The sequence below is a fragment of the Delphinus delphis genome, chromosome 8 (assembly GCF_949987515.2).
Source record: "Delphinus delphis chromosome 8, mDelDel1.2, whole genome shotgun sequence".
Classification (NCBI taxonomy): domain Eukaryota; kingdom Metazoa; phylum Chordata; class Mammalia; order Artiodactyla; family Delphinidae; genus Delphinus; species Delphinus delphis.
The window spans coordinates 26,052,327-26,065,492 of NC_082690.1; the positions used below are offsets into that span (position 1 = coordinate 26,052,327).

The 13,166-nt window shown below is 33.4% G+C and overlaps 1 protein-coding gene across 1 annotated transcript in view; it reads right to left on the reverse strand.

Annotated features, from left to right (window-relative positions):
* The window catches only part of CUL5 (cullin 5), a 97,309-nt gene that overhangs the window by 14,109 nt on the left and 70,034 nt on the right, over positions 1-13,166 (reverse strand). Inside the window, exons 11-12 of the mRNA XM_060018013.1 lie at positions 12,325-12,389; positions 818-950 (exon numbers count right to left, since the gene is read on the reverse strand). Coding sequence (XP_059873996.1) covers positions 818-950; positions 12,325-12,389 — 198 coding nt within the window. The remainder of the gene's footprint in view (positions 1-817; positions 951-12,324; positions 12,390-13,166) is intronic.

Below are 13,166 nucleotides of genomic sequence, written 5' to 3' on the forward strand. Positions count from 1 at the left end.
AACCAAATAACCTTTTAGTTCTTAGAAACATTAAGTTTTGAGATTTAATATAAAGTGTGATAAAACTTTACATGAAAATCAATGGTTCTTCCCCATTTTTTTCTTCTACATTTCTTCTTCACTTTATTCTAACGCTAATCTTCTCTCTAACCACCCCCCACTCCACCCCCCCGCTTTGCTGGCTGCACCATGCAGCTTATGGGATCTTAGTTCCCTGACCAGGGATTGAACCTGGGCCCAGCAGTGAAAGCAGTCTTAACCACTGGACTGCCATGGAACTCCCCCCCTAACCCTCTTTGTCTATACTTTCTCTATATCTTTACTTACTAATTTTTTCCTCTTTGATATGATGTCCTTGGCTTATATCATATTACAATAACAAGCAGAGACAAATAAATATGAAAGCAACTAACTTTTTATCTACATTCATTTATCCCTGGCTATCTATTTTGGGCTCTCACAAAAAAAAAAGAAGTGAAAAACTCCTGGTCTCTCAAATATCATTCCAAATACTACCAGCTAGCTCCATTTTCCCTTTTTTTGTCCTTTAATACAAGCTAGAATTTAACTGACTTTTAAAAATAATCAAGAAAGGGGAAGAATTAAATACTATTTCCCTTTCTGGCAGCTACAGAATAAAAATTTTCAGTAAGAAAAATAACTGCTCTATAGAGATCTTGCACTGGTAAAATTTCATAATATTAGTTGCTTAGAGATATACGTTAAAAAAAAAAACTGAGGCTATCAGAAAGCCTTATAAGCAAAACACAAATTCAAAGATAATTCAAAAATTTCAAGTTAAAAAAATTTTATGTACCACTTCTTTAAGCTTTGCTTCAATCTCTTCAGAGGTTAGTTTTTTGCTTAATGGTGTTTTTCTTAGCAACATGTCACAGTAATTGGCAAGCAGCTCAGGGCATTTTGATTCAGGCTGAGTTTTTAATCCCACCCTAAAAAAGAAATTAAAAGCAGTTGATGAAAATGACTGAATCTGCAAATATTTTTTCTAAAGCCAATTTTTCACAGATTTCTTATGTTGTATAGATCCAATGGGACTAGGGTAAGCAAGTCTACATCTAGGGTGCATAGTTTAAGGAGGCACTCACTCTTAGGTTCCCATAAGTGCACTTGGAGAACACTGAGAGTGAGACCTCCTTGTATTTTGTAACCTATGTGCCACCTTGCCTCACTCTAGTGGCAGCTTTGTCAATGATCTTTAAAAGATTTTATTAAGATGCTTCTAAAATAGTTTTGAAAAACTGTGTAAATCCTTGCATATTTATAAGTTAACATTTAAAACTTTTTTTTTAAAGCACTCAGTGTTCGATTTATTTGCAAGATGTCACACAGGTAGCATTCTCCCCTGTTTTTCACGATCTGATTCAGAACATCAATCAATTTATGTTAAAACTGTTACTTCACTCTTTGAGACATATCCAATGTAACCTAAATTTCACAGTGATATGATATATATCATCCTTCATTAAAAACAACTGTAAACAAACTTTCCTTAAACAATGAACTTACATCTCTATTTCACTTTCTTAACAAAACTTTAAAACCAGTGTATCATATTTTATGTTTGAAAGTCTTTCATTTATTCTTTATCACACTTCTCTAAACTATATATGTAAATAAATTTAAATTCAACATTTTAAAACTTCTTACATATAAAATTCAACTGTTATCAGAAATGAGTTGTCCAAATTATAAGTACACGACTTAACAAAACAACATAATTATATTGTGTGTGTATAAACCATATGCATATGCAAAATTTTGTCTATGAAGTGGATGAAACTTTTTTCCCCTCCCAATTATGAATGCAGGAAATCATCAATTTTACTTCTACTTTTTGTATTTATAAATTTATGTCTTTTACCTAAAAAATCTTATTCATATTTATAGATAGGACTAGAAGAAGTTTTTCTTATAATGTTACTCAATTCATTGAGCACCTCCTGAGTTATTTGCTAAAAAAACATATACTGATCTAACAAAAAAAGTTATTTTTTAATAATGGATCAAATTAGCCATCAATTGTGTTGAAAGCAAATAATTAGAAACCATTTTGCAAAAGGATATAACATCTAGTCATTAGAAATTCATTTTCTGTACAACAATACCAATATTTCAAAATATTCCTTTCTTAAACGACTTGGAGGCATTTTACAATTCAAGGCACATACCATAGTAAGAATGAAGAGAGATATGCCTTTCTTTACAAAATAGGGAAGAGTAATTCTGGAAAGGAGAAGTGAAAGGAGAAACTGCAATACTTCCACCAGAGGGTTCAATTTCAGAAAAAAGTAGATGTGGAAATTGAGGATTTAGAAAGTGATTTCCTTAAAAGTAGCTACACTGGCATACTCTTGGGAATTCTTTCTGTATCCCTCGAGGTAGATATAGCAAGTCTAAAGACCACTAACTTACTTCATAAGAATCTATCCATCTCCTCCAATCTATTCACATTGCCAATACCTAGCTAGCTTCTATATGAACTGCTGTAATAACTGCAGTAGTCTATCTCCCTTCCTCCAATTCAACAGGTTGAGAAGACAGTTTTCAGTCTTTTATTGTTGTTTCTTTGGTATTGTGTCATTCCCCCGATCTCTGGCTTTTTGTGTTTTGTTTTTTTCCAGTTTTTAGCTGTTTTACTATGATGTACCTAGGAATGGTTTAATTTGTAGTTATCATGCTTGAGATTCAAAGAGTTGCTTGAATACAAGTTGGCATCTTTTGGCAATTTGGAAAAATTTTGGTCAATAGCTCATGCCTCCTTTTCCTTTCTCTATGATTCCAATTACATATCGCTATAGATATTTTACCTTTTCTCAGGTAACAATTTCCACCTATTTGTCTATTAATATGTATTACTTACTCATTATTATTCATGATCTATTTAAGATTACTGAGATATAATTCACATACCATACAATTTATCCATCTGAAGTGTGTAATTCAATGTTTCTTTAAAGTATATTCACAAGGTTGTACAACTATCATCAAAATAAAATTTTAAACATTTTCATTACCCCAAAAACAAACCCCATACTCATTAGTAGTCAAATCTCATTTTCCAGCTATCCCTCCCTCCCAGTCCCTAGTTATAACTAATCGACTTTCTGTCTCTATGGATTTCCTTATTCTGGACATCTCATATAAATGGAAGCATACAATATGTGACCTTTTGTGACTGGTATCTCTTACTTAGCATAATGTTTTTATGATTCATCCAGATCATAGCACATATCCATTCATTCCTTCAAAAAATTATCCTTTTATCATGGTCAAAAGATTTAGCATATTAGCCATTTTAAGTGTACAATTCAGTGGCCTTAAGTACATTCACAATGTTCTGCAAATATCATCACTATCTATGTCCAGAACTTATTCATTATCCTAAACAGAAACCCTGTACTCATTAAACAATAACCTTCCATTCCCTCCTATCCCCAGTTCCTGGTAACGTCTATTCTACTTTTCTGTATCAATAAATTTGCCTATCCTAGATACTTCATATAAATGTAATCATAAAAAATTTGTCCTTTTGTGTCTGGCTTATTTCACGTCTCAAGGTTTCACTCAAGTTGTAGCATGTATCAGAATTTCTTTCCTTTTATGACTAAATAAAATTCCATCGCATAGATATACCGCATTTTGCTTATCCATCATCAGATAATGGACATTTGGGTTGTTTCCATTTTTTGGCTATTAAGAATAATGCTGCTATGAACATTTATGTACAAGTTTTTGAGTAGATATATGTTTTCACTTCTTTTGGGTATATACCCAGGAGTGGAGCTGATGGGTCACATGTTAACTTTATGTTAAACTTCTTGAGAAACTACAAAAGTGTTACCACAGTAGCTGTGTACCAACTATAATGATCCCAATCTCTCTCCGCATCTTCACCAACACTTGTTAATGTCTTTTTAATTTTAGCCATCCTAGTGGGCGTGATATATCTCTGTGGTTAAATTATTAATCTTAATTATTTTAAAGTCCTTATCTACTAACTCCAATAGTGGGATCACCTGAGAGTCTGCTTCTGAAATTATTTTTCTCTTAGTTGACCATAAATTTCTCTGCCATCACAGGACTAGTAATGTACTGAATACTACGCACTGCATATAAAAGAATCATGAAGGGGGAGAGGGATAAATTAGGAGTTTAGGATTAACACATACACATTATTATATATAAAACAGATAACCAACAAGGATCTACTACATAGCACAGGGAACTATACTCAATATTTTGTAATAACCTACAGGAAAAAAGAATCTGAAAAAAATATAAATGTATAACTTAATCACTTTGCTGTATACCTGAAATTAACAGAACATTGTAAATTAACTGTACTTCAATTAAAAAAAAAAAAAAAGAATCACAGAGGCACCAGACTAGTTTATTTTCCATTAAGAATGTGTGTTCACCCTTTGTTCTGCTATGGCAGAGGCTGATCACTTTAATCCAATCAAACTATTTTGGTTCAAGGATGGGTTGTAGTTTTGGTAAGAATCAGTCTACCTCTGGTTACCCACTGAATCTAAGGAATGTCCCTCCTGGGCTTTCACTTGAGATCCTAGTTGAGTTTTGTCATTCCAGTCCTGTGTGACCACCAAAAGCTCTACTGTCCCCCAGCAGTACTGCTCAGCCTGAGTGAAACCTAGATTCTCAGTTACTTTTTTTCAGGGAAACACAGCTACAAAGCATCAGCTAACTTCTGAAGGTTCTCTCTCATTTCTATAACTTTCATTATTTTGTTCTAGTTGCTTCTGTAGCTCTTTGATAATATTAAAATGACTATTTCCTAAATTTACCTGATTTCCCTGATTGTTCTCAGTGGAAGCACTGGCTCACCATGAACTACTATATTCCTCCTCAGAAGTGACTCTCCCAAATAACCTGGATGATACTAGCAGCTTTATTCTTCTAGAACATTACCTCTACCACCTCCAATAGCTACAACACTCATGTTCTGCTGAATCATCTAATAATACTCATTTTATTCCACAGAAATTTTCTACTTAATCTGGAGCTAAAGACAGGATCTGGTCACCTTAGAATAAAAAAAATAAAGAGAAAGTAATCCCCACTTCTGGGAATTTAGACTGTAGAAACATATAAAATGGCAACTGTACAATATTATTCACTGGAGCACTATTATTAGTAATAGCAAAGTATCAGAAAATACTTAGTGTAGAAATAAAGGATCAATTAAATAAACTATGCTATATGTACCAGACATAACACATGCTGCTATTAAGAATAACGAAGTTATGAAAAAAACTACAGCTAACATACTAATCAGGAATAAGACAAGGATGTCAACATTCACCACTGCTGTTCATCACTGTGCTAGAAGTTCTATCTAGAGCTAGAAGTTCTAGTTAGAGCAATTAGGCAAGAAAAATAAAGACATCCAAATTGGAAAGAAAGAAGTAAAAGTATCTCTATTCACAGATGTCATGAGCTTCTATATATAAAGTATTAAAGAATCCACAGAAAAGCTACTAGAGCCAATGACTGAATTTATTAGCAAAGTTGCAGGGTACAAGATCAACACACAAGAATCAGTTGCGTTTTCATACACCAGCAATGAACAATCCAAAAGGAAATTATATAAACAATTTCATTTATAATAACATCCAAAAGAAAAACATACCTAGAAATAAACTTAACCAAGGACATGAAAGCCCAAGCAGAGTAAAAGAGCCATCCTTGCAGGTCTGCAACTTTGCATGAGGTGTCAGAGCCACTAGAAAGGCCTAGCATCCAGGCATCAAAGACCAAACAGTTAAGGGGTGTGTTGACATGAAGGAGTGGCCATGTATGGAGTATGAGAGAAGAGACCAAATAGGTAAGGAGGGTGTCCATGCAAGGAGAAGGTACAACGGGAGGCATTAAGGCTCCAGTTGGATGAGGAAGGCATTCATGTAGGGGGTGGCCCAGTCTGGGGAGTCAGAGCCTCAGCAGGGTGAGGAATGCATCCACAAAGAAACAAGGCCAGGTACTGTAGTTGCAAATGCATATGTGTACCTTTAGCTTGTCCACTGAGAGGCTCTAGGAGCAGTGACACCACAATAGCAATTAATACACCTAGCAACAGATTTTGTCCACTAAATACCAACGTCCACTAAAAGCAACTAGAGCTCTGTGAAAAAATGGCTAACCCTGAGGCTAAGGCAAGGGAAAGTACAAAATGAATCCGGAAATCTTCACATCCCAAAAAGAAAGAAGAATTTACTTTAAAAGGACCCAGAAACCAGCTCCCATTAGTGAAATCTAGGATAATCTAAAACTCAAAACAAAGAATAAAAGTAAATTATGGGAGTTCCCTGGTGGTCTAGTGGTTAGGATTTGGTGGTTTCACTGCTGTGGCCTGGGTTCAATCCCTGGTCAGGGAACTGAGATCCTGTAATCCATGCAGCACAGCAACCCACCACCCCCACCAAAAAAAAAAGTAAATTATAACCCATTGAATAAAAATAGTAAACTATGAGTTCATACTGAGATGATAAATCAATGTACAAATTGAAAATTTAATGAGCAATGATGGGATCTTTACAGTTTTAAAGTACCTGTCAAAAAATACTTAATTACAAAAAGAAAAAGAATGAGTGGATAAGTCTGGCATATACCAACTTAATTAGGTAATCAAACTAAACTAAATCAGTACTGGGATAAATCAAAATCATGCACCCTCCCTCACATAAGATGCAATGACGGAAGTCCCTGGTGGTCCAGGGGTTATGACTCCATGCTATCACTGCTGAGGGCCCAGGTTCAATCCCTGGTCAGAGAACTAGGATCCAGCAAGCCATGTGGCGTGGCCAAAAAAAAGATTCAATGAGAATAATAAACTTTCACTTCTGCCAAAGATGCAAACCTGAATCTAATCATAAAAAACATCAGATTAACTCACACTAAGGGACATCCTACAAAATAATTGGACTGTAATCTTCAAAATGTCAAGATAATGAGAGTCAGAAGAGAGACAGTTCCACACCAAAGAAATAGGAATATAAGAACTAAATGCAACACATGATTCTGCGATGGATCCTTCTGCTATAAAAAATACAACATTATCAATAAATTTAAAGGGATCTGAGGAGTAGATGGTTATTATGCATCAAAGACAATTTTCTGACTTTGATAGTTGTATTGTGATTATATTTGTAGAAAATATACACTAGTGTACTTGGAATAATGAGCAACTTACTCTCAAATGGTTCCAGAAAAAAAAGTTTTAATGTATTTCCAAAGAGAAAAGGATAATAAACTTACAACTATATGTACGTTATTTCGACAACTGAGAAGAAAAGATTCCTTGTAAAGCACCACTTCACCAAAACTACAACTAGATTAAATTTAAAATTTTGAAAAGCCTGTATCTATTAAAGAAATCGAACTTGTGATCAGTACCTGCCCACAGAGAAAACTCCCGACCCAAATGGTTTTACTAATGAATTCTACCAAACATTTAAGGAAGAAGTAATGTCAATTAAACTAATTCTTTTAAAACATACAAAAGGAGGGAATAACTCTCAATACTTTTTGAGGCCAGCATAATCCTGAAACCAGAAAAGGACAAATATCAAAAAAATGAAAATTGTACAAGGCACAAAGGCCAGAAAGAAAATGGTAAATCCACAAATACAGACAAAAAATATTTAACAAAACACTGGCAAATTAAATCCAGAAATATATAAAGAGAATAATACAGCACGACCAAGTAGAATTTATCCCAAGAATTCAACCTTGGTTAAATGTTTTCTTAAAAAAAATCAATGTATCCTGAAGAAGAAAAACGGAACTGAAGGAATCAGGCTCCCTGACTTCAGACTATATTACAAAGCTACAGTCATCAAAACAGTCTGGTACTGGCACGAAAACAGAAATATAGATCCATGGAGCAGGATAGAAAGCCCAGAAATAAACCCATGCACCTATGGTCAATTAATCTATGACAAAGGAGGCAAGAATATACAATGGAGGAAAGACAGTCTCTTCAATAAATGGTGCTGGGAAAACTGGACAGCTACATGTAAAAAAATGAAATTAGAACACTCTCTAACACCATACACAAAAATAAACTCCAAATGGATTAAAGACCTAAATGTAAGACTGGACACTATAAAACTCTTAGAGGAAAACACAGGCAGAACACTGTTTGACATAAATTGCAGCAATATCTTTTTTGGATCTACCTTCTAGAGTAATGAAAATAAAAACAAAAATAAACAAATGGGACCTAATTAAACTTAAAAACTTTTACATAGCAAAGGAAACCATAAACAAAATGAAAAGACAATCCACAGAATGGGAGAAAATATTTGCAAATGAAGTGACTTGACAAGGGATTAATCTCTAAAATATACAAACAGCTCATGAAGCTCAATATCAAAAAAAACAAACAACCCAATCAAAAAATGGGCAGAAGATCTAAACAGACATTTCTCCAAAAAAGACATACAGATGGCCAAAAAACACATGAAAAAATGCTCAACATTGCTAATTATTAGAGAAATGCAAATCAAAAATACAATGTCACCAGTCAGAATGGCCATCATCAAAAAGTCTACAAACAATAAATACTGGAGAGGGTGTGGAGAAAAGGGAACCCTCTTGCACTGTTGGTGGGAATGTAAATTGATACAACCACTATGGAGAACAGTATGGAGGCTCCTTGAAAAACTAAAAATAGAGCTACCACATGACCCAGCAATCCCACTCTTGGGCATATGTCCAGAGAAAACCATAATTTGAAAAGATACATGGACCCCAATGTTCACTGCAGCACTATTTACAATAGCCAGGACATGGAAGAAACCTAAATGTCCATCAAAAGAGGAATGGATAAAGAAGATGTGGTATATATATACAATGGAATATTACTCAGCCATAACAAAGAATGAAATAATGCCATTTGCAGCAACATGGATGGACCTAGAAATTATCATATTAAGTGAAGTAAGTCAGACAAATATTATATGATATCACTTACATGTGAAATCTAAAAAAAATTAATCAAACTTATAAAACAAAGAGACTCACAGACTTCAAAAACACTTACGGTTATGAAAGGGGAAATGTGTGTGTGTGGGGGGAATAAATCAGGTGTCTAGGATTAACATATACACACTACCATATATATATGGTGTATATATATATATATATATATATATATATATACACACACACACACACATACATATATATAAATAATCAACAGGACCCACTCTATAGCACAGGGAACTCTACTCAATATTCTGTAATAACCTAAATGGGAAAAAAGTCTGAAAAAGAATGGATATATGTATATGTATAACTTAATCACTTCGCTGTACACCTGAAACTAACACAACATTGTAAATCAACTATACTCCAATATAAAATAAAAATTAAAAAGCAGAACTGATGTTTCCCTCAGGTTTCTTTCTGAGAAGAAATTCTGCCCAAAGATGTATAATAATTCCTGCCCAAGAATTTCCAGGCTGCTAGCCTGCCCTACAAACTTTGGATTTGCCAGCCCCCACAATTACATAAGCCAATTCCTTTAAATAAATCTCTCTTCTATCTCCCCACACCCCTCCCCCAAATCAATGTATTTCACCACATCAAAAGAATAAGGAAGAAAAACCTTCTGGTCATTTTAAGACAGAAAAAGCATTTAATAAGTCAACACCCATTCATTATCAAACTTTCAGCAAATTAGGAATTAATAAAAACCCAATTAAAGGCATCTATGAAAAACCCTCACCTAACTTTGTACTTAATGACAAAATATTAAGGCTTTTCCCCTAAGCTTGCCAAAAAAGGCAAGGATGCCCACTCTCACTACTTCTGTTCAATACTGTACTTATGATCCTAGCCAGTGCATCAATCCAGAAAAAGAAATAACTGGTATAAAGATGAGAAAGGAAGAAATAAAGCTGCCTTATTCAAAGATTACATGATTTTTTACATAGAAAATCTCAAGAAATCTAAAAAAGAACTACTAGAACTAATAACTTTAATAAGGTAACAGGAGGTAAGATCAATATACAAAAATCAACCATATTTTTATATACTAGCAAAATACCAGAATACCAAAAGCACTCAAGGAAAAAAAAGAACAAAGTTATACCAGCTGACTTAAAGACTTACTGCAGAACTATATTAATCATGGCTGTTTGTAATGGCCAAAGGATACCCATTTAATTCAATGGAATAGAATAGAAAGTCCAGAAAAACATACATATTTTTAAGTCACTTGATTTTTCACATAAGACACTAAAGCAACCCAGTAGGGAATGGGAAGTATTTCCAACAAATGGTGATGAAACCACTTGCTATCCATACAGAAAAGAAAAAAATGAAAGTTAATCCCTAACTTACACTATATGCAAATATCAATTTAAGGTGGCTCTTAAATGTAAATATGAAAGCTAAAAATTATAAAGCTTCTAGAAGAAAACAGAAGGTTATCTTGTCCTAGTGTCAGAGGTAGACAAAGGTTTCCTAGACAAAACATAGAAAGCAAAATCCACAAAAGAAAAGCATATATCTTATAAAGGACCTACATACAGAATATATAAGGACTCACAGCTCACTACTAAAAAGGAACAACCCAATAGAAAAAAAACAGGCAAAAAATCTGAACACTTTTTAAAGAAAATAAGAGTACCAAAAATACCAAAAAAGTGTTCAATATCAATAGACATGAGGGAAATGGGAATCAAAACTATACTGAGATAATACTACATACATCCAGAATGACTAAAATTAAAATGACAACACTAAACACTGGCGAGAACACGGATTAAGTGGTATTCTTATACTTTGCTGGTGGGAGTGTAAAACAGTACAACCACTTTGGAAAGCAAACCACTGTGATACAAAAAAACATGGATAAATCTTAAAAACACTATGCTGAGTTGAAAAAAGCTGTACACAAAAAGTACATATTGTATGAATTCCATTTATATGTAGTCCTAGATCAGGCAAAACTAACCTATGTTGAAATAATCAGAACAATAGTTGCCTTCTGGAAGGAGGTGGAACTGATTGGGAATGGACATAACGTAATTCTCAAGGATGATGAAGATATTGTGTATCTTAATAGGGATGTAGGCATTTGTCAAATCTGACAAAATTATACACCTAAGATATGATTTATGGATATGACTGTAGGTAAATTTTACCTCAAAACAAACACAAAATTCAATTAATGACTGCATGCTAAAGTGTTTAGGGAGCAAAGTTTACTGATGCTTGCAACTTCTTTTGAAATGCATTTAAAAGTTGACTGATGGATGTATAGGGAGATACATATAAATAAATATACATATATATATATAAATATACATATAAAGATACATATACATATAAATAAAGCAACAGAGTGACTTTACTCTTCAGTCTGAATATTTTCATTAAAAAATGCTGGGAGTAGTGGAGAATAAGTAAGACCTTTATGTATTCACATGAAGAGATCTCCAAGATGTAGTGTTATATGTTTCATATTTATAAAGAGAACACAATAAATGCCCTTCTAAACAATGCCAATAAAACTGTATGACCCAGGTAGGTGTCTTCCACTGTGATGGCACTCAAATAACTTACACGGTTCAAAAAAATACAAAATGAAAATGATTTTTAAAAAAAAACAACAAAGCCCTGAACAATTACTTTTCCTTCTTGAGAAATGCTATTTTTGAATATTTTAGCATTGTGTATAAAATTTATTTGAGATTAAGAAAGAAGTTTTTCCAATTAACCTTTAGCACTACTTAGTACAACTCTGAAGATACTATAACTAGCTCAGATTAATTAATATTTCATTAACTTTTCATTTTCAGATTTTCTGTAATAGTAGCACAAATAAATCTATCTTACTTGAGATTGAGATCTCACCAATGAGAGATCAAGTAAAAAAAATATATAAAAATTTACGTTAAAATTGATTTCCCTTAAAATCAGTATGGTGAATAGAGTCATATTCTATGCTTTTGTAGGTTATAAAATAACTTTGGTGAATAACGAGGAGGGAAAAATCAAGAAGAGATTCAAAAAGATTAAGAACAAAACGTTTTTTACTTAAAAAAATAAGGTCAACATTCTTTGGTCATAGAGGAGATAATATAAAATTTAAAATCAAGACAGAATTTTTAATAATCAAAGGCGGCAAAAATCATAAAAGTTAAAAAAATGAAAAACAAACCTGACAGGATTAGGGAAACAGGGCACTTTGCATATCCAATAACATATAATACACTCCAAAAAATTTAAGAATTTTAATGGTAAAATTTTAAACATATGATTTAAAAGACTTACCCTTTCTGCTTCAAAGGTAATTCAAGTTTAAATATGGTAGCATCATTAACAACTGCTTTATATGCCTACAAATAATATAAAATAAGATACGAACATTATTTTTAATACTTAAAATAGATAATTATAATTCTAAAAATACATAAAATACAAATTAGTTTTTATTTTTAATGATGTATCTGGCCAAGTCAATGATTTCAACATGCTCTTTCTCATGTCATGATTATCATTATGCTCAAGTGAGGTATTAATGCTGCCTGACAACCATAACATTTTCTCTTGTCCACACATTCTCCTAGAAAACATTTTCATACCACTTCCTTTCTCTGCAAACCTCCAGTATTTCCTCTCCCATGCATACTCTCAGCTGATGATGTGGCTTCCTAATTCACTGAGAAAACCAAAGTAATCAGAATTCCCTCCTTTTTCTCCTGTATCATCAATTTTTCCCCCCTCCATTATTTCTACAGCCTCAATATGCATACATATTATTCTTTAAATCTTAAAAACTCTCTCTTGGCTTTGTCCACCTTCAGCTACTTCCCCATATTTCTCTCTCTCTAAGCTAAACTCCTAGAAGAATTATCTAACTCACTGTCGCTAATTTCTCTACTACCATTCTTATCTGAAACTGTTCTAAACAGGCTTTCACACTACTACTCCAACTAATCATTCTTGTCAACCTCCATGTTGCTGAAGACAATGGTTAATCCCCATCTTATCTGACCTATCAGCAGCATTTTAAAACAGCAGATCCTGCCCTCCTCCTGGAAAGTGCTTTTTCCACTTGTTTTCTAGCACAGCACTCTCCTGGTCATTCCACTCATTCGCCTCTCTCCTCAGGA